Raw genomic sequence first — 19842 nt, 5'->3', positions numbered from 1 at the left:
GTGAAGCAAGCCAACACACACACTAACACATACTCACCCAAAGGGTCGGCTTTCCCATCCCGGTCGGGGACTGTGAACACACCGACGACTTCATGCCCTTTCTTCCGCAGACCACTGTAAACCTCCTGCCCAAACAAACTCTGGCCGATCAACGCTACTTTTAGCTTATTCTGGTAAAGGGTCTGCAAAACAAACAAATCCAATTCAAAACACTGCCCCACAGCAGGGGGTGGGGGGGAAGTGAGTGAGTGGGGGGGAAGCAAGCGAGTTGGGGGAGCGAGGGGGGGGGGGAAGGAGTGGCATGGGGAGCGAGGGGGGGGGAGCGAGCGGGGGGGGGGGAGCGAGCGGGGGGGAGGAAGCGAGCAGGGAAGGGGCGAGCGGTGGGAGGGAAGGGGCGAGCGGTGGGAGGGAAGGGACGAGCGGTGGGGGGGCAAGGGCGAGCGGGAGGGGGGCGAGTGGGGTGAGGTGGGGGGGGGGTGGAGGTGGGGGGGGGGGTGGAGGTGGGGGGGGGGGTGGAGGTGGGGGGGGGGGGTGGAGGTGGGGGGGGGGGGTGGAGGTGGGGGGGGGGGTGGAGGTGGGGGGGGGGGTGGAGGTGGGGGGGGGGTGGAGGTGGGGGGGGGGGTGGAGGTGGGGGGGGGGGGGTGGAGGTGGGGGGGGGGGTGGAGGTGGGGGGGTGGAGGTGGGGGGGGGGGTGGAGGTGGGGGGGGGGGTGGAGGTGGGGGGGGGGGTGGAGGTGTGGGGGGGGGGTGGAGGTGTGGGGGGGGGGGTGGAGGTGGGGGGGGGGGGTGGAGGTGGGGGGGGGGGTGGAGGTGGGGGGGGGGGGGTGGAGGTGGGGGTGGGGGTGGAGGTGGGGGGGGTGGGTGGAGGTGGGGGGGGGGGTGGAGGTGGGGGGGGGTGGAGGTGGGGGGGGGTGGAGGTGGGGGTGGAGGTGGGGGGGGGGGTGGAGGTGGGGGGGGGTGGAGGTGGGGGGGGTGGAGGTGGGGGGGGTGGAGGTGGGGGGGGGGGGTGGTGGTGGAGGTGGGGGTGGGGGGGGGTGGAGGTGGGGGTGGGGGGGGGTGGAGGTGGGGGTGGGGGGGGGTGGAGGTGGGGGTGGGGGGGTGTGGAGGTGGGGGTGGGGGGGTGTGGAGGTGGGGGTGGGGGGGTGTGGAGGTGGGGGTGGGGGGGTGTGGAGGTGGGGGTGTGTGGAGGTGGGGGGGGGGGTGGTGGAGGTGGGGGGGGGGGGTGGAGGGGGGGGGGGTGGAGGTGGGGGGGGGGGGTGGAGGTGGGGGGGGGGTGGAGGTGGGGGGGGGGTGGAGGTGGGGGGGGTGGAGGTGGGGGGGGTGGAGGTGGGGGGGGGTGGGTGTGGAGGTGGGGGGGGGGGGTGTGGAGGTGGGGGAGTGGGGGGGGGGGGTGGAGGTGGGGGAGTGGGGGGGGGGGGGTGGAGGTGGGGGAGTGGGGGGGGGTGGAGGTGGGGGAGTGGGGGGGTGGAGGTGGGGGAGGGTGGAGGTGGGGGAGGGGGGTGGAGGTGGGGAGTGGGGGGGGGGTGGAGGTGGGGGAGTGGGGGTGGAGGTGGGGGAGTGGGGGGGGGGGGTGGAGGTGGGGGAGTGGGGGGGGGGTGGAGGTGGGGGAGTGGGGGGGGGTGGAGGTGGGGGAGTGGGGTGGAGGTGGGGGAGTGGGGGGGGGGGGTGGAGGTGGGGGAGTGGGGGGGGCGGGGTGGGGGAGTGGGGGTGGAGGTGGGGGAGTGGGGGGGGTGGAGGTGGGGGGGGGGTGGAGGTGGGGGAGTGGGGGGGGTGGAGGTGGGGGAGTGGGGGGGGGGTGGAGGTGGGGGAGTGGGGGGGGGGGTGGAGGTGGGGGAGTGGGGGGGGGGGTGGAGGTGGGGGAGTGGGGGGGGGGGTGGAGGTGGGGGAGTGGGGGGGGGGGGTGGAGGTGGGGGAGTGGGGGGGGGGTGGAGGTGGGGGAGTGGGGGGGGGGGGTGGAGGTGGGGAGTGGGGGGGGGTGGAGGTGGGGGAGTGGGGGGGGGTGGAGGTGGGGGAGTGGGGGGGGTGGAGGTGGGGGAGTGGGGGGGGGGTGGAGGTGGGGGAGTGGGGGGGGGGGGGGTGGAGGTGGAGGTGGGGGAGTGGGGGGGGGTGGAGGTGGGGGAGTGGGGGGGGGTGAGGTGGGGAGTGGGGGGGGGGGTGGAGGTGGGGGAGTGGGGGGGGGGGTGGAGGTGGGGGAGTGGGGGGGGGGGTGGAGGTGGGGGAGTGGGGGGGGGGGGTGGAGGTGGGGGAGTGGGGGGGGGGGTGGAGGTGGGGGGGGTGGAGGTGGGGGAGTGGGGGGGGGGGGTGGAGGTGGGGGAGTGGGGGGGGGGGGTGGAGGTGGGGGAGTGGGGGGGGGGGGTGGAGGTGGGGGGGGTGGAGGTGGGGGAGTGGGGGGGGGGGTGGAGGTGGGGGGGGGGGTGGAGGTGGGGGGGTGGAGGTGGGGGGGGGGGGGTGGAGGTGGGGGAGTGGGGGGGGGGGGTGTGTGAAGTGGGGTTGTCCAGGGTGGACGGAGACTGCCCGGTGCAGAGGCAGAGCCGGCTAACCGGGGGGAGAGAGGGGTCGCTGTGTGTGTGTGGGGGGGGCGGGTCTGCTGTGAGCTGGCCCGGCTCCCGCGGCCACCGCCGAGTATGGTGCAACGTGTCCACTGAGCAGCGGCGATGGGGGGGGAGGAGACTGGGTGTGAGGATATGTGGAGGAGGATGTGGAGGAGGACGGGGAGAGAGTGGGGGGGAGGGTATGTGGGGGGGAGGGTATGTGGGAGGGAGGGTATGTGGGAGGGAGGGTATGTGGGAGGGAGGGTATGTGGGGGGGAGGGTATGTGGGGGGGAGGGTATGTGGGGGGGAGGGTATGTGGGGGGGAGGGTATGTGGGGGGGAGGGTATGTGGGGGGGAGGGTATGTGGGGGGGAGGGTATGTGGGGGGAGGGTTTGTGGAGGGAGGGTGGGGAGGGTTTGTGGAGGGAGGGTGGGGAGGGTTTGTGGCGGGAGGGAGGGTATGTGGAGGGAGGGTATGTGGAGGGAGGGAGGGTATGTGGAGGGAGGGTGGGGAGGGAGGGTATGTCGAGGGAGGGTATGGGGAGGGAGGGTATGGGGAGGGAGGGTATGTGGAGGGAGGGTATGTGGAGGGAGGGTATGTGGAGGGAGGGTGGGGAGGGAGGGTATGTCGTGGGAGGGTATGGGGAGGGAGGGTGGGGGGGTATGCGGAGGGAGGGTGGGGGGGTATGGGGAGGGAGGGTGGGGGGTATGGGGAGGGAGGGTGGGGGGATATGGGGAGGGAGGGTGGGGGGGTATGCGGAGGGAGGGTGGGGGGTATGCGGAGGGAGGGTGGGGGGGTATGCGGAGGGAGGGTGGGGGGGTATGCGGAGGGAGGGTGGGGGGGTATGCGGAGGGAGGGTGGGGGGGGTATGCGGAGGGAGGGTGGGGGGGTATGTGGAGGGGGGGTATGTGGAGGGGGGGTATGTGGAGGGAGGATGGGGGGGTTTGTGGAGGGAGGGTGGGGGGGTATGGGGAGGGAGGGTGGGGGGGTATGCGGAGGGGGGGTATGCGGAGGGGGGGTATGTGGAGGGAGGATGGGGGGGTTTGTGGAGGGAGGGTGGGGGGGTATGGGGAGGGAGGGTGGGGGGGATATGCGGAGGGAGGGTGGGGGGTATGCGGAGGGAGGGTGGGGGGGTATGTGGAGGGGGGGTATGTGGAGGGAGGATGGGGGGGTTTGTGGAGGGAGGGTGGGGGGGTATGGGGGGGTATGGGGAGGGAGGGTGGGGGGGTATGTGGAGGGAGGGTGGGGGGGTATGTGGAGGGAGGGTGGGGGGGTATGTGGAGGGAGGGTGGGGGGTATGTGGTGGGGGGGTATGTGGAGGGAGGATGGGGGGGTTTGTGGAGGGAGGGTGGGGGGGTTTGTGGAGGGAGGGTGGGGGGGTATGTGGAGGGAGGGTGGGGGGGTATGGGGAGGGAGGGTGGGGGGGTATGGGGAGGGAGGGTGGGGGGGTATGGGGAGGGAGGGTGGGGGGGTATGGGGAGGGAGGGTGGGGGGGGTATGGGGAGGGAGGGTGGGGGGGTATGGGGAGGGAGGGTGGGGGGGGTATGGGGAGGGAGGGTGGGGGGGTATGGGGAGGGAGGGTGGGGGGGTATGGGGAGGGAGGGTGGGGGGGTATGCGGAGGGAGGGTGCGGAGGGAGGGTGGGGGGGTATGGGGAGGGAGGGTGGGGGGGTATGGGGAGGGAGGGTGGGGGGGGTATGGGGAGGGAGGGTGGGGGGGTATGGGGAGGGAGGGTGCGGAGGGAGGGTGGGGGGGTATGTGGAGGGCGCGGGGCCGGGACGTGACACGGCTGGAGAGGGGGACACGGAGCCGGGCAGCCAGTGGGGAGACTGCGCGGGGCCGGTGCCCGGGGCCGGTGTGTCGGTGCCCGGGGAGTGTCGCTGAGTCTCACCGCCGCGGTGGAGAGTCTCCGGACGGTGAGCGCCGCCGCCCGCAGCATGTCTGCTTCCCAGCCCCGGCAGCGCAGCGACTGAGCGCGCCCCTGCCCACCGTGCGCGGCCCCGCCCGCCGCCGTGCGCGGCCCCGACCACCCGCCGCTGCAATCGGTCGCCAATGTCTTGCACAAGTGTAATATGACCTCCCAACATCCCAATACTCTGGTGGATGAAGGCCAATGTGCTGGAAGCCTTCTTGACCGCCCTATCTCCTTGTGACACCACTTTCAAGGAACTATGTCATATTCGAATATCACTGTACCTTTTAATTGGTACACGTGTCAATAAAAGACATGTGAAACTTTTGAACTCCGAGATCCCTCTGCTCTACAACACTCTCCAGAGCCCCACCATTCACTGTGTAGGTCTTGCCCTGGTTTGACTTCCCAAAATTCAACACCGCACACTTCTCTGAATTAAGCTCTATTAACCCCTTGCCCAACTGATTAAGATCCTGCAGCAATTTTTGATAACCATCAACGCTATAATAATAATATTCATTTATTGTCGTTGCAACGAGTACAACGAAATTAAAAAATAGCAATCCTGACGGTGCGTAAAAACATATATGCAATAAATGCAAAACAAATAAATACAAATATATTAAATACAAAAGTTTTAACAGTGTGATGCCTCCCACTTTATCTCAACTGCAAACTTGCTAATCATGCCTTGTACATTCATATCTAAATTATTGATATAAACTGCAAACAATAAAGGGCCCAGCACCGATCCCTGAGATGCACCACTAGTCACAGACCTCCAGTCCAAGGAGCAACCTTCCACCAATAGTCAATTTCAATCAATAGTCAATAGATTTGTCACATACTCATAAATGTGCAGTGAAATGAAGAATTACCCGCAGTTCAACAATTAGACCAATAAAAATAAGCAATAAAAATGCAATAACACATACAATCATAAACCAACACCAAACAAAAGAAACATCCATCACAGTGAGTCTCTTCCAGTCACCTCCTCACTGTGATGGAAGGCCAGAATGTCTTTTTCTCTTCCCCTGCCGTCTTCTCCCGCGGTCAGGCTGTTGGAGTTGCCATATCGGGGCGGTCGAGGCTCCCGACATTGAAGCGCCGCGCCGGACGGTGAAAGGTCCGCGGCGGGCCGACCCAAGCCCCGCGATTCGGGGCGGGCGAAGACGCTGCCACTGCCGCTGCCGGAGCTCCCGATGTCGGCCCCCACCCAGGGGCCTGCGGGCTTCCGACGTCCAGGTGACCCGTGCCGAAACCTCAGGAGACGGTCGCAGCCGCTCCCCCAGCCTCCGAAGGCAGCCAGCGCCGCAGGTAGTGAGTCCGGGCCGCGAACCAGAGCCCAGGTGGTCCCAGCCAGAGCCCGCCAGCTCCAGGTGCGTGACCGATGGTAGGCCGCAGCGGGAACGGAGACACGATGCAGAAAACAAAGGTCGCGTCTCAGTTCGGGGGAGACACTTTTACAGTTCCCACCCCCCCCCCCCACATCCCACATAGCACACAACCGCAAACACTACATCATATTTAAACTACAATTAAGACAAAAACAAAAAACACAAAAGACAACGGACTGCAGGCAAGCTGCAGCTGCGAGGGCAGCACTGGCACCTCCTCGTGAGAATCCGATAACCTCTGCTTCCTTCCATTAAGCCAATTCTTTATCCATTCAGCTATCTCTCCTTGGATCCCATGCGATCTAACCTTCCAGAGTAGCTGACCATGCAGAACCTTATCAAATGCCTTGCTGAGATCCATATAGACAACGTCTACAGCTTTGCCCTCAACCTTTTTAGTTACTTCCTCAGAAAACTCCATCGGATTCTTGAGACACGATCACCCATGTGATATATTTAATCAGCCTGTGTATCCAATTGCATATATCTTATCCCTCAGAATCCTCTCCAGTAACTTGCTTACCACAGATGTTAGGCTCAATGGTCTTTAGTTCCCAGACTTTTCCTTGCAGCCCTTCTTAAAAAGAGGCACAACATTTGCCATCCTCTAGTCTACCGTCACCTCTCCCGTATCTAATGATGATTCATATATCCCAGCCAGGGCTCCTATAATTTCCTCTCGAGCTTCCCAGTGTCCTCAGATATAACTGATCTGGCATAGGAGATTTATCCACCTTCATGCTCTCTAAGATGTTTAGCACCTCCTCGACTGTAACACTGACTGTCCTCAAGACACCTCCGTTAACTGTCTCAAATTCCCCAGTCTTCACATCTTTCTCCACAGTAAATACAGAGGTGAAATACTCATTCAGGACCTTGCCCATCTGCTGCAGCTCCACACAGAGAAGGCCACTTTGTTTTCTAAGGGACTCTATTCACTCTCGTCACCCTCTTTCCCTTAATGTACATGGAATGTCTTTGGATTTCCCTTAATATTATCTGCCAGAGTTCTCTCCTGCCCTCTTTTTGTCCTTCTGATTGCCTTCTTCCTTCCCACGAAGCTATGCTCCACAGTTCTTGAAACTCTTCCAGGGATACACTCGATCCCAGCTGCCACCACCTGCCCCGTGCCTCCTTCTTTCATGACCAGAGCCTCAATTTCTCTTGTTATCCAAGCTTCCTTACGCCCACCTGCCTTGCCCTTCACTCTAACAGGAACATGCATGCCCTGAACTCTTGTCACCACACTTTTAAAAACATCCCAATTTCCCGACATTCCTTTGCCGGCAAATAACCTACTCCACTTGACCTGAGCAAGTTCCTGTCGAATACCATCAAAATTGGCCTTGCCCCAATTCACAATTTAAACTCGTAAGCCCACCTTTATCGATTACTATCTTAAACCTAATAGAACAGTCATCGCTGGTCCTAAAAGGTGCACCCACCAACACTTCAGTCACTTACCCTTCCCTGTTTCCTAAGAGTAGATCCAGATATGCCCTCTCCCCTGAAGGGCACATATTGTCTGAGGAAATGTTCCTGAACATATTTCACAAATTCCACCCATCCAAGCCCTTGGCACTATGACAGTGCCAGTCTACATTGGGAAAGTTGAAATCCCCTACTATGACTATTTTACTGGGCCTTTACAGCTGCCCCCAATCCCCTGGCATTGTTCCTCCAATTCCCGTTGACTATTTGGGGGCCTAAAGTACACTCCCAACAAGGTGATCACAAAATGCTGGAGTAACTCAGCAGGTCAGGCAGCATCTCAGGAGAGAAAGAATGGGTGACGTTTCAGGTCGAGACCCTTCTTCAGATGTCAGGAGAGGGGGCGGGACAAAGATAGGATGTAGTAGGTGACAGGAAGACAGTGGGGAACTGGGAAGGGGGAGGGAAAAGAGAGGGACAGAGGAACTTTCTGAAGTTAGAGAAGTCAATGTTCAACCCAAGTCTCGACCCTCCCCGGTCACCCCCAACTCTGTCTCTCCTGCACTGCAGCACCTGGACAAGACAGCCGCGTCCCGCCCCGCTCCACCCCCTCCCAACCTGCCCCGCCCCCTCCCAACCTGCCCCGCCCCCTCCCAACCTGCCCCGCCCCTCCCAACCTGCCCCGCCCCTCCCCTCGCTCCTCGGCCTCGCCCCCTCTCCCAGGCCTCGCCCCCTCTCCCAGGCCCCGCCCACCATGCCCCACCCCCACTTACCCGGCCCCGCCCAATCAAGCACCGTTCGCCGGAGCGCTCGCGTCGGCAATCCCCAGTCGGCTGTGTGACGTGAGCGCGTGGTCATGTGGGTGGTTTCAGATAGTTGGGTCACGTGCCCCCCCCCCCCCCGGCGATGGAGTCACGAGCAAAGATACTAGAGGAGTAAGATAGTCCACTCGACCCTAAAAACCGTGGTATGTCATGGCGCCATTTTAGTAGGCAAAAACTTGCAGAAACATTTAAAAAGAAAGATAACAAAAATCTGTGAATTGATAGATGAGTTATATTCTGCATTTTAATGTTGTCATCACACATACTGTTCTCCCAAAACACTGATTACACTGCGGGAGGCATAGCGGGAGGCATAACCACTGAAGGTCACCTCACCTACTGTCTCCTTTCTCTGTTCATTTATTTATTTACTTATTTATCTATTTATTAATTTCCCTATGTTCTCAAAATCTCTGTAAAGCGTCTTTGAGTATATGAAAAGCGCTATATAAATAAAATGTATTATTATTATTATTATTATTATAGCGAGCGGCGTGTTCTGCGTTCTAAAATGCCGGACGTTCCGCTCCTTTACACTTCAGTACACGGGATTTTAACGGAGTGGTCCATCTTGTTCCTCTCGTATCTTTGGTCACGAGGGCGGCCGCGCTACTCCGTCACGTGGGCGGGCGCCGAACATGGCGCTGGGGGCGGCGGAGGCGGCGGGCTGGCGGCTCGACTCCCTGGACGACGGTTCACAGAGTAGGTGTCTGTGCCTGTGCCTGTGGTGTGTGTCATCGCGCCGAGCTCAGCCGTTAATGTGCTCCCGCGGCCGCCCTGTCAGTGCAGTGTAGTGCGGTGTCGGCGGCTGCCTGTGGAGGGCCGCAGTTCGGACGGGGCCTGCGGTCCTTCCCTCAGTGCGATCCTGGTCCGCACCGGAGAGACACAAAATGCTGGAGTAACTCGACGGGTCAGGACTCAGGCAGCATCTCTGGACATAAGCAATAGGTGATGTTTTGGGTCGAGACCTTTCTTCAGGCACTACCTGTGTCACCACCCGTCCCTGACAGTCGCCGGGCTGCAGATGAGCTTCCTCTCCCAGAGTTAGGCAGTGTGCGACAACCAGTGATGGTGATTATACGTCGAGATCCAGATACAGTGTGGTGGGGAATAAGCTGAAAGTGAAGGGACAGGGCAGCGTGAAAACATCCTGTCATTAAAATCAAGCTGGCAACTTGCTAACAGCAGGCAGAGGATAGATGTGTAGGAAAGAACTGCAGATGCTGGTTTACACCGGACAGCCACAGTGCTGGAGTAACTCAGAGCGTCAGGCAGCATCTCTCGTGAAAAAGGAATGGGTAACTTTTCACGTTGAGACCTTTCTTCAGATTGAGAGTCGGGGGATAGGGAAACAAGAGATATAGAAGGTACATAGGACAAATGAATTGAACAAAAAGCTGGAGTAACTCAGAGGGAGAAGCAACATCACTGAAGAGAAGGAATGGGTGACGTTTCAGACCCTTCTTCAGACTGGCCAGGGTCTTGACGCAAAACATCACCCATTCCTTCTCTCCAGAGATGCTGTGCTGAGTTACTCCAGCATTTTGTCTACTTTGGTTTAAACTAGCATCTGCAGTTCCTGCCTACACAAATGAATGAAAGATATGTAAAAAGCAATGATGATAAAGGAAAGGTGGAGCCCACAATGGTCAATTGTTGGCTGTGGGGTAGGTCATACCCCAGTTATACGGAGAGTGAAACTCAAAAGGATGACAGTGAAACTAGTATGATGACTAGGGGAGGGGGGATGAAAGTTGGAGAAATCAATAATCATATTGCTGGGTTGTAAGCTGCCAAAGCAAAATATGGTGTGGTTTTCAGATTGGATGTCTGTGTGTACCTCGGATATCATTGCTGAGATCCTTGCCATTTCTTCTATATACTATTCCACCATTCAATCATGACTGATGTCCATCACAGGAGACAGACTAGTGACTGACATCTACTATAAACCCACTGACTCGCACAGCTATCTGGACTACATTTCTTCCCACCCTGTCTCCTGCAAAAAGTCTATCCCTACTCCCAATTCCTCCGGCCATGCCGCATCTGCGCCCAGGATGAGGTGTTTCACACGCGGGCATCAGAGATGTCCTCATTCTTCAGGAAACGGGGCTTCCCCTCTTCCATTATAGATGAGGCTCTCACTAGGGTCTCTTCTACATCCCGCAGCTCCGCTCTTGCTCCCCCTCCCCCCATTCGTAACAAGAACAGAATCCCCCCTCGTTCTCACCTTCCACCCCACCAGCCAGCGTATCCAACAAATCATCCGCCAACATTTCCGTTACCTACAACGGGACCCAACCACTGGCCACATCTTCCCATCCCCTCCCATTTCTGCATTCCGCAGAGACCGCTCCCTCCGTAACTCCCTGGTCCACTCATACCTTCCTACCCAAACCACCCCATCCCCGGGCACTTTCCCCTGCAACCGCAGGAGATGCAACGCCTGTCCCTTTACCTCCCCCCACAACTCCATCCAAGGACCCAAACAGTCTTTCCAGGTGAGACAGAGGTTCACCTGCACCTCCTCCAACCTCATCTATTGCATCCGCTGCTCTAGATGTCAACTTTTTTACATCGGCGAAACCAAACGCAGGCTCGACGATCGTTTCGCTCAACACCTTCGCTCAGTCCGCCTTAATCAACCTGATCTCCCGGTGGCTGAGCACTTCAACTCCCCCTCCCACTCCCAGTCTGACCTTTCTGTCATGGGCCTCCTCCAGTGCCATAGTGAGGCCCACCGGAAATTGGAGGAACAGCATCTCATATTTCGCTTGGGCAGCTTGCAGCCCAGCGGTATGAACATTGACTTCTCCAACTTTAGATAGTTCCTCTGTCCCTCTCTTATAGACAATAGACAATAGACAATAGGTGCAGGAGTAGGCCATTCAGCCCTTCGAGCCAGCACCGCCATTCAATGCGATCATGGCTGATCACTCTCAATCAGTACCCCGTTCCTGCCTTCTCCCCATACCCCCTCACTCCGCTATCCTTAAGAGCTCTATCCAGCTCTCTCTTGAAAGCATCCAACGAACTGGCCTCCACTGCCTTCTGAGGCAGAGAATTCCACACCTTCACCACCCTCTGACTGAAAAAGTTCTTCCTCATCTCCGTTCTAAATGGCCTACCCCTTATTCTCAAACTGTGGCCCCTTGTTCTGGACTCCCCCAACATTGGGAACATGTTATCTGCCTCTAATGTGTCCAATCCCCTAATTATCTTATATGTTTCAATAAGATCCCCCCTCATCCTTCTAAATTCCAGTGTATACAAGCCCAATCGCTCCAGCCTTTCAACATACGACAGTCCCGCCATTCCGGGAATTAACCTAGTGAACCTACGCTGCACGCCCTCCATAGCAAGAATATCCTTCCTCAAATTTGGAGACCAAAACTGCACACAGTACTCCAGGTGCGGTCTCACCAGGGCCCGGTACAACTGTAGAAGGACCTCTTTGCTCCTATACTCTTCCCCTCCCCCTTCCCAGTTCTCCCTCTATCTTCCTGTCTCCACCTATATCCTTCATTTGTCCCGCCCCCCTGACATCAGTCTGAAGTAGGGTCTCGACCCGAAACGTCACCCATTCCTTCTCTCCTGAGATGCTGCCTGACCTGCTGAGTTACTCCAGCACTTTGTGAATAATTACCTTCGATTTGTACCAGCATCTGCAGTTATTTTCTTACATGACTGATCTCTTATTCCCCTCACAACCCCATTCTCCGGCCTTCTCCATGTATAGACCCTGGATATGAATTTAGGCGGTTTGATGAGTAACAGCACATAATATGAAATTTGGGGCTGCTTTTGTTAATGAGGATAGTTGGGCCATAGAATATTGATTGATTGGTAAAATAAGCAGGGTTGTTTGTTGCTTGATGTGGAAATGTAACTAATATAACATATAACCATATAACAATTACAGCACGGAAACAGGCCCGTTCGGCCCTACCAGTCCACGCCGACCACTTTCTCTGACCTAGTCTCATCTATCTGCTGTCAGACCATAACCCTCCAATCCCCTCCCATCCATATACCTATCCAATTTACTCTTAAATAATAAAATCGAGCCTGCCTCCACCACTTCCACCGGAAGCTCATTCCACACAGCCACCACCCTCTGAGTAAAGAAGTTACCCCTCATGTTGCCCCTAAACTTTTGTCCCTTAATTCTGAAGTTATGTCCCCTTGTTGAAATCTTCCCCACTCTCAAAGGGAAAAGCCTACCCACGTCAACTCTGTCCGTCCCTCTTAACATTTTAAAAACCTCTATCAAGTCCCCCCTGGGGATTTGTGTGATTAAGGTGAAGTGTTGATGTGCAGAAAAAAAAATGAATGTCTTCCTATTCAGGAATCCATGCTGAGGTGCAATTGAAGAGTTATGAAAAATTTCTTGATGATTACACCAATCAGCTGAAAGGAATTGAAGATGCATTGGATGACTCTATTGGGGATGTCTGGGATTTTACACTTGATCCTATATCTCTGAAGGTAAGTCTTAACATTTTTAATAGTCCTGATTTTGTGGTCTACGATATTTAAAATATTAAAAATACAATGGAAGGTTTGGACATACAATGACAGAATTTGTATTATGTTCATGATTGAGAATCTGTTGTGTCTGTAAAATATACACACTATTTTGTATTATTCACAAAGAAGGAATAAGCTCTTTTCACTTCCTCTAACCTCATCTACTACCGATATGGCCTCCAGTACATCGGCGAGCCCAGGTGTAGACCCGGCGACCCTTTCGCCGAATACATGCTCAGTCTGCTAAGGCTTGATGAATCTGTGTGCGGCATGGTGGCGCTATGTTGCTGCGCCAGAGACCCAGGTTCAATCCTGACTAAGGGTGATGTCTGTATGGAGTTTGTACATTCTCCCTGTGACCAGTTGGGTTTTCTCCAGGTGCCCTGGTTTCCTCCCACACTCCAAAGGCATATGTGTTTGTAGGTTAATTGGCCTCTGTAAAAATTGTCCTGTTTTTGCACTGTATCTGTAACATGAGGTCTAAATATCCCAGTTGCTAACCATTTTAACTCCCCTTTTCTTTTTGATACTGACATTTCTGTCCTGGGCCACTTCCATTACTAGGGAGAGGGCCCATGCAAACAGGAGGGACAGCACCCCATATTTCACTTGGGTAGCTTGCAACCCAGTAGTATGAACATTGAACTCTCTATTTTTAGGTAACCTCTAACAACCTGCCATTCCTTCCTCTGGCGTCACAATTTGCAACACTTGTTCCTTTTGTCTCACACCTTTTTTCCCATCTCTGGCTTTTGTCCAACCGTCTGCCTGTCAATTCCTCCCTTGCCTGTGTTCACCGATTACCTGCCACGCTCTGCCCAGCCCCTCCTACACTTATAGCTCTCCCCCACCCAATGTGTAAAGTTGGGTCCTGACGCAAAATGTCACCCATCCATGCTCTCCAAGAATGCTGCCTGAACTACTGAGTTCATGCAGCATTTTGTGAACCAGCAATCCCAATTCCTTGTTTCTTCAATTCAACATTCATGGTTGATTTACCTCAAACTCTGCCTACCTGCCATATGATCTTGCCTTTTGAATTGTTTAGTACTTGAAAATTTCTTGATCTCTTTTAAATGTAAGCAACGAGAGTCTCCACAACCCACCAAAAATTTTGAATGATGACATTTGTCTGTTTCAGACCTATAGGCTGTTTTGTAATCCCTAATTTTAGCACAGGGCCGTTTTTACAGCATTATGGGCCCCCGGGCAAAGCAGTGTACTGGGGCCCCCACCGTTACTCTCCCCCACCCCCCTTTCCCTACCAGCCCCCCCCTGTCGTGCCGGCGAAAAGCACTTACCGAAAAGCGTTTAGCGATGGACTTAGGGTGCTATATTGTTGCGAAAAGCACTTAGTGACCGAAAATGTTGCGAAAAAAGCACTTATTGAACCTACATTTTAAAAGTAGTATTTATGTATTGCAAGTCACTTAACATACACAGATCGGCATGGGGCCCCCGGGCAAGTGCCCATCAGGCCCATGCGTTAAGACGGCCCTGCTCGAGCAGTGGAACCAACCTCCCTGTACCTACCCTGGACGGATTTGATATTACAATGGGGTCACCCCTGATTATTTTAAACTTTGGATAATAAAGGTCTAGTCTTACCCCATTTTTCTTTTTCTTTACTATGTTCCATTTACCATATTAGTTTGGACCTATCGCCTTCAATCCTCTGCGTCTTCATAATTGTTAATATTCCCAGAGATAGACACAAAACGCTGGAGTAACTCAGCGGGACAGGCATCATCTTTGGATGAAGGAATGGGTGACGTTTCGGGTCGAGATCCTTCTTCAGGACTTAATTCTTAATATTCCCACTTAGTTTCGAGTCATAGGCAGATTGTAATTCCGTGTGCACCCTGTACTTTAATCGGCAACCAACTGTTCAACCTTTGAGAAATGTATCATTTTTACTGGATAATCTTTTTTTTAAATTGTTGATTACAAAACATGAGTTTGCAAATTGATAATGGGATTTTGTACGTTCTCCCCGTGAACTGCATAGGTTTTCTCCAGGAGCTCCGGATTCTTCCCTAAGACGTACAGGTTTGTTGGCTAATTGGCTTGGTGTAAATTGTCCCGATTGTGAGTAGGTTAGTGTTAGTGTGCGGGGATCGCTGGTTGGCGCGGACTCGGTGGACCGAAGGGCCTGTTTCTGCGCTGTATTTCTAAAACTAAAACAAATAATTTGTGAGATGGGCAGAACAATGGAGCAGAGAGTTTAATCCTGATCAGTGGGAAGTGATGCATTTTGAGAGGTGAATTGAGGGTGAACATACACCATGAATATTGACAAAGGGATCTTTGTGTACAAGTTCTAAGATCTTTGAACAATTAACAAGGATAGTGAAGAACGCCTACGGGATGCAGTCTTGTACTGCCCATTTCTATCTTCCCCAAAAAGGCACGTTTCAAAGTTAGTTAAGCTCATCTTATGAGATTTGCTGGCGTGTCGCATCATATCTAATTAACAGCTGCCGATAAAAGGAGTGCAACGTTGTCCTGGTGTAGTAGAGATGAAGGCTAGCGCAGTGGAGTGCTTGGGATGTGGGAATTCAGCAAGATGTCCAGAGTTCCTGAAGTCTACATTTCAGGGTGCAGCTCCTTAAAGATTCCATTAGGGAACTGGAGAAGCAGCTGGATGACCTTGGGCTAGTCTGGGACAGTGGGGAAGTCATAGGTAAGTGCGACCGTCTTTTGATAATGCCTAAGGTGCTGACAGAATAGATGGGTGAACACCTGGAAAGAGAGTAGGTCACAGGCGATTCCTGAACACTCTCTCAGGAAGAGAATTTAGTTTAGAGCTACAGCGTGGAAACAGGTCCTTCGGCCCACCGAGTCTGCACCGACCAGCGATCCCTGCACAATAACACCATCCGACACACGCTAAGGCCAATTTACAGAAGCCAGTTGACCTACAAACCTGTATATCCCTGGAGTGTGGGAGGAATCTGGAGAAAATCCACGCAGGGCACGGGGAGAAAGTACAAACTCCGTACAGACGGCACCCGTAGTCAGGATGGAATCTGGGTCTCTGGTGCAATAAGGCAGCAACTCCGCCGCTGCACCACCGTGCCGCAGTTTAGGAATCTCCTTTGGCCATTTCCAGCTATACCTATTGAGGGGGATGACCGTTCGGAGGACAGCAGCAGCAGCAGCAGCAGCAGCCAGGTCTGTGGCACCGGCCTGGTTCCGAGGCACAGTCAGGTCGGGTGAAGTCAGGCAGAGCGACAGTGATAGGAAATTCATTAGTGTAGAGAATGGACAAGAGATTGTGTGGCCACAAATGGGACTCCAAGATGGTCTGTTGCTACTTGGTACCAGGGTGTGGCAAATATGCAGACTATTTCTGACACCTCTCTCCCCTTTCTTGGTATATCTATCACCATCACAAGGCGCAGACTGTTGACAGACGCCTGCTACAAACCCACTGACTCGCACAGTTATCTGGGCAACACCTCCTTCCACCCTAGGACATCGACAATGTATTTAGTAAGGGTGCTTTCTTTCTTGTTGTCATAAATGGATCTCTCGCTTGTTTGTGTCTCCAGCTCTCGCTCCTCTCTCCAGCCAAAATAAGAATAGCTTTCCAGGTCCTTTCCTTTCACCCCATCAGACTCCACATCCAACACATCGTTCTCCGACATTTCCGCCACCTTCAATGTAAAATCAAGTCTCATGGGTGGTAATTTAACTGATGTGTTAAATGTGATTAAACTGCTATTTAACCTATTTTTGTTTTGTTTAGCTTCTGCCGTATGAACAATCCTCATTATTGGAGCTCATTAGGACTGAAAACAAAGTAAGCTAACATTAGGCTGCATCTACAATTAATCAGAGCATTAAGTAACATTTCATTAGTTACATTTCCGTTACGAATAATGAAGACTTATGTTTATGAAATTGTGACAGTGGTGCGGGTTGGATAACGCCAATGGCATTTGGCCAAAATGTGAATAAATAAGGCAAATATTTACCGAGGAGACAGACAGGACAAGGGAAATTGGAGCAGTCACTGGAAGTGTCTTGAGAGCAGTAAGGGTTAATGTTGAAGAAGTACTGAAGGTACTGTCGTGTTTGAAGGTGGACAATTCTCCAGGGCCTGATCTGATATATCCGAGGACATTGTGGGAAACTAGAGATGAAATTGCGGGAGCCCTGGTTGAAATTTACGAGTTGTCCTTAAATACAGGAGAGGTGCCAGAGGATTGGAGGGTGGCAAATGTTGTGCCTCTTTTCAAGAAGGGCTGCAGGGGAAATGCTGGGAACTATTGGCCGGTGAGCTTAACATCTGTAGTTGGTAAGTTACTGGAGAGTATTTTGAGGGATAGGTTACACACGCATTTGGATGGGCAAAGGCTGATTAGGGATAGTCAGCATGGTTTTGTATGTGGGAGGTCGTGTCTCACAAATCTGATTGAGCTTTTTGAAGATGCGATCAAAAAGGTTGATGAGGGCAGAGCTGTAAATGTTGTGTACATAGACTTCAGTAAGGTGTTCGACAAGGTTCCGCATGGTAGGCTGCTCTGGAAGGTTAGATCCATGGGATCCAAGGAGAGATAGCTGAATGGATTGCATGGAAGGAAGCAGAGGGTGATAGTGGAAGGTTACTTCTCAGACTGGATGCCTGTGATTAGTGCTGGGCCCGTTACTGTTTGTCATCTACATCAATGGTTTGGATGAGAACATACAGGGCAAGATTAGCAAGTTTGCTGATGATACAAAAGTTTGTGGTTTTTCAGATAGTGAAGATGGTTGTGAAAGATTGCAGCGGGATCTGGATCGATTGGTCAGGTGGGTGGAGGAATGGTTGATGGAATTTAATACAGAGAAGTGTAAGGTGTTGCATTTTGGGACTTCGAACAAGGGCAGGACCTACACAGTAAATGGTAGGCCTCTGGGTAGTGTGGGAAGTGTTGTAGAGCAGAGGGATCTAGGAGTGCAGGTGCATGGTTCCTTGAAGGTCGAGTCGCAGGTAGATAAGGTGGTCAAAAAGGCTTTTGGCACTTTGGCCTTCACCAGTCAGAGTATTGAGTATTGGGAGGTCATGTTGCAGTTGTATAAAGGGCCTGTCCCTCTAGGTGATTTTTTTGGGCAACTGCCGACGACTGTCAAAGTCGTAGCAGATCGCCGAAATTTTCTATTACCCGACGACAATGACCACGACAATGACCACGACAATGCCGAGTCAGGTCGAGATTACACCGTCTTCGGAAACATTGCGAAATTCCCACGCTGTCAATGCTTCTCCGGCGTCCTAATTTTCACTGAAATCACTGACAAGTCGGGAAGTACTTGAGAGTTTTGAACTATAACATCTTGTATGGGTTACTTAAAAACCAAGCTTCACTGTAACAAGGCATAAACTGGATTTACTTCCAGTTTACTAATAGCTGTATTAATTTTTTTTTTTTTTAAGTGGTTAAGTGGATTTTTGTGAAAAGTGTGTGGGCGTTCTTTGAAAATGTACGGGAGATGCATATCTGGTTTCTGGGTTGCATATCTGGGTTGGGAGCCCACTTTAAATGTAAAGGCTGATGGCCATAAACATCGCAAAAATTTCCACGCTTACCTGACTGTCAAACTGTCGCCTCCAATCTACCTGTCAAATGTCCTGATGGTAAATAAATTGGTTAAACACATGCATTTTATGGTATTTTTAAATGACTTTACTTATTTTAATAGTATGTGCTTCTAAATGCATCTGCGACAACCTAGCAAACCTGGGGACAGCATGCGACAGCGCCCGCAATAAGCAACGATACCTGGCGACAAGCCAGCTGTCGCCGAGAAATTTCACTCCGGATGATTTCTCAGCGAAGCGCTGAGATCCACTACGATTTTTGGAAGAGTCCTCACGATCATGCCCGCGACACCCGGCAAACTGTCGGCGACAGCCTAGTTACCGGCAGTCGCCTTAAAATCACCTAAAGTGGGGGCTTCAAAAAGTTGGGAGCCTCGATCACCTCGTGGCACCACGGGAGAAGAACGAGGAGTAGATAAGACTTTGCCTTCCATCACAGTGAGGGTATGCCTAGAGCAATCACTGTGATGGCTGTTTTGTGTAAAAAATTATATCTGTGTGTCTTGTGCTTTTTAATGTCTACTGCCGGACCCTGACGTGAGAGGACGCTGGCGTTGAGTATTCGCCGCTTTTCCGTCAGGATAGTTTGTCTGTTTGTTTCTATGTTAATTGTTTTTGTAAAGCGCTTTGAGCATGTGATAAGGCGCTATATAAAATAAATGGATTATTATTATTATTATTAAAGTGGGACAGGCCCTTAAGACGTTGGTGAGACTGCATTTAGAATATTGTGTTCAGTTCTCGGCACCATGTTATAAGAAAGATATTGTCAAGGTTGAAAGGGTTCAGAAAAGATTTACGAAGATGTTGCCAGGACTAGAGAGTGTGAGCTATAGGGAGAGGTTGAGTAGGTTGGGTCTATTCCATGGAGGGGAGATCTTATAGTATACAAAATCATGAGAGGATTAGATCGGATAGATGCACAGTCTTTTGCCCAGAGTAGGGCAATCGAGGACCATAGGACATAGGTTCAAGGTGAAGTGGAAAAGATTTAATAGGAATCCGAGGGGTAACCTTTTCACACAAAGGGTGGTGGATGTATGGAACAAGCTGCCAGAGGAGGTAGTTGAGGCTGAGACTATCCCATCGTTTAAGAAACGTCCAGATACATGGATAGGACAGGTTTGGATGGATATGGACCATGTGCAGGCAAGTGGGACTAGTGTAGCTGGGACGTTGTCGGTCAGTGTGGGTGAATTGGGCCAAAGGGCCTTTTTCCACACTGTATCACTCTATGACTCAAAGGTGCCAAGGGTTACAGGGAGAAGAGGAGAATGGGTTTGAGAGATAAATATAGATCTGCCATGATTGAATGGCGGAGGTGACTTGATGGGCTGAACGGCCTAATTCTGCTCCGATGTCTTATGATCCTATGGTATGGTCATTATTGGGAAGATTGAAGTTTGGTTGTGAATGTGAAGATTGAAGTTTGGTCACAAATTGCTCTTGACAAAATGTGGGTCGCTTGTTTCTGCCATTTTAGTAAGTTGGTCCGAAGTTTTTGTAAGTTGGTCCGAAGTTTTTGTTGGTGTTTTTCGCACAAAATCACAGTAAAATGTCTTGTTCTTAAACTAGTCTTAAATTTAGGTAAGCAAAACTGGTAACTGATAATGGTAAATGTA

At 53.3% G+C, this 19842-nt stretch overlaps 2 protein-coding genes across 4 annotated transcripts in view; one reads left to right on the top strand and one right to left on the bottom strand.

Moving 5' to 3' along the window:
- LOC144605022 (mitochondrial 10-formyltetrahydrofolate dehydrogenase-like) overlaps nucleotides 1-4541 on the bottom strand; it is a 125199-nt gene extending 120658 nt beyond the window's left edge. The window contains exons 1-2 of the mRNA XM_078420063.1: nucleotides 4422-4541; nucleotides 38-182 (exon numbers count right to left, since the gene is read on the bottom strand). Of these exons, the coding sequence (XP_078276189.1) occupies nucleotides 38-182; nucleotides 4422-4469 (193 nt within the window). The 5' untranslated portion in view covers nucleotides 4470-4541. The remainder of the gene's footprint in view (nucleotides 1-37; nucleotides 183-4421) is intronic.
- Nucleotides 4542-5660: 1119 nt separating this feature from the next.
- Nucleotides 5661-19842, top strand: part of washc4 (WASH complex subunit 4) — a 74912-nt gene continuing 60730 nt past the window's right edge. Inside the window, exons 1-3 of one of the 3 annotated variants that reach the window (XM_078420061.1) lie at nucleotides 5661-5827; nucleotides 12452-12591; nucleotides 16385-16438. In XM_078420061.1, the coding sequence (XP_078276187.1) occupies nucleotides 16395-16438 (44 nt within the window). In that variant the 5' untranslated portion in view covers nucleotides 5661-5827; nucleotides 12452-12591; nucleotides 16385-16394. Of the gene's footprint in view, nucleotides 5828-8686; nucleotides 8803-12451; nucleotides 12592-16384; nucleotides 16439-19842 lie in introns of those variants that run through there. The other 2 variants (XM_078420060.1, XM_078420062.1) reach the window with 2 other exon arrangements.

Source organism: Rhinoraja longicauda, chromosome 23 (assembly GCF_053455715.1).
Source record: "Rhinoraja longicauda isolate Sanriku21f chromosome 23, sRhiLon1.1, whole genome shotgun sequence".
NCBI lineage: Eukaryota > Metazoa > Chordata > Chondrichthyes > Rajiformes > Arhynchobatidae > Rhinoraja > Rhinoraja longicauda.
Note: the sequence above shows the minus strand (reverse complement) of the source record. Positions and strands in the feature narration are given on the sequence as shown.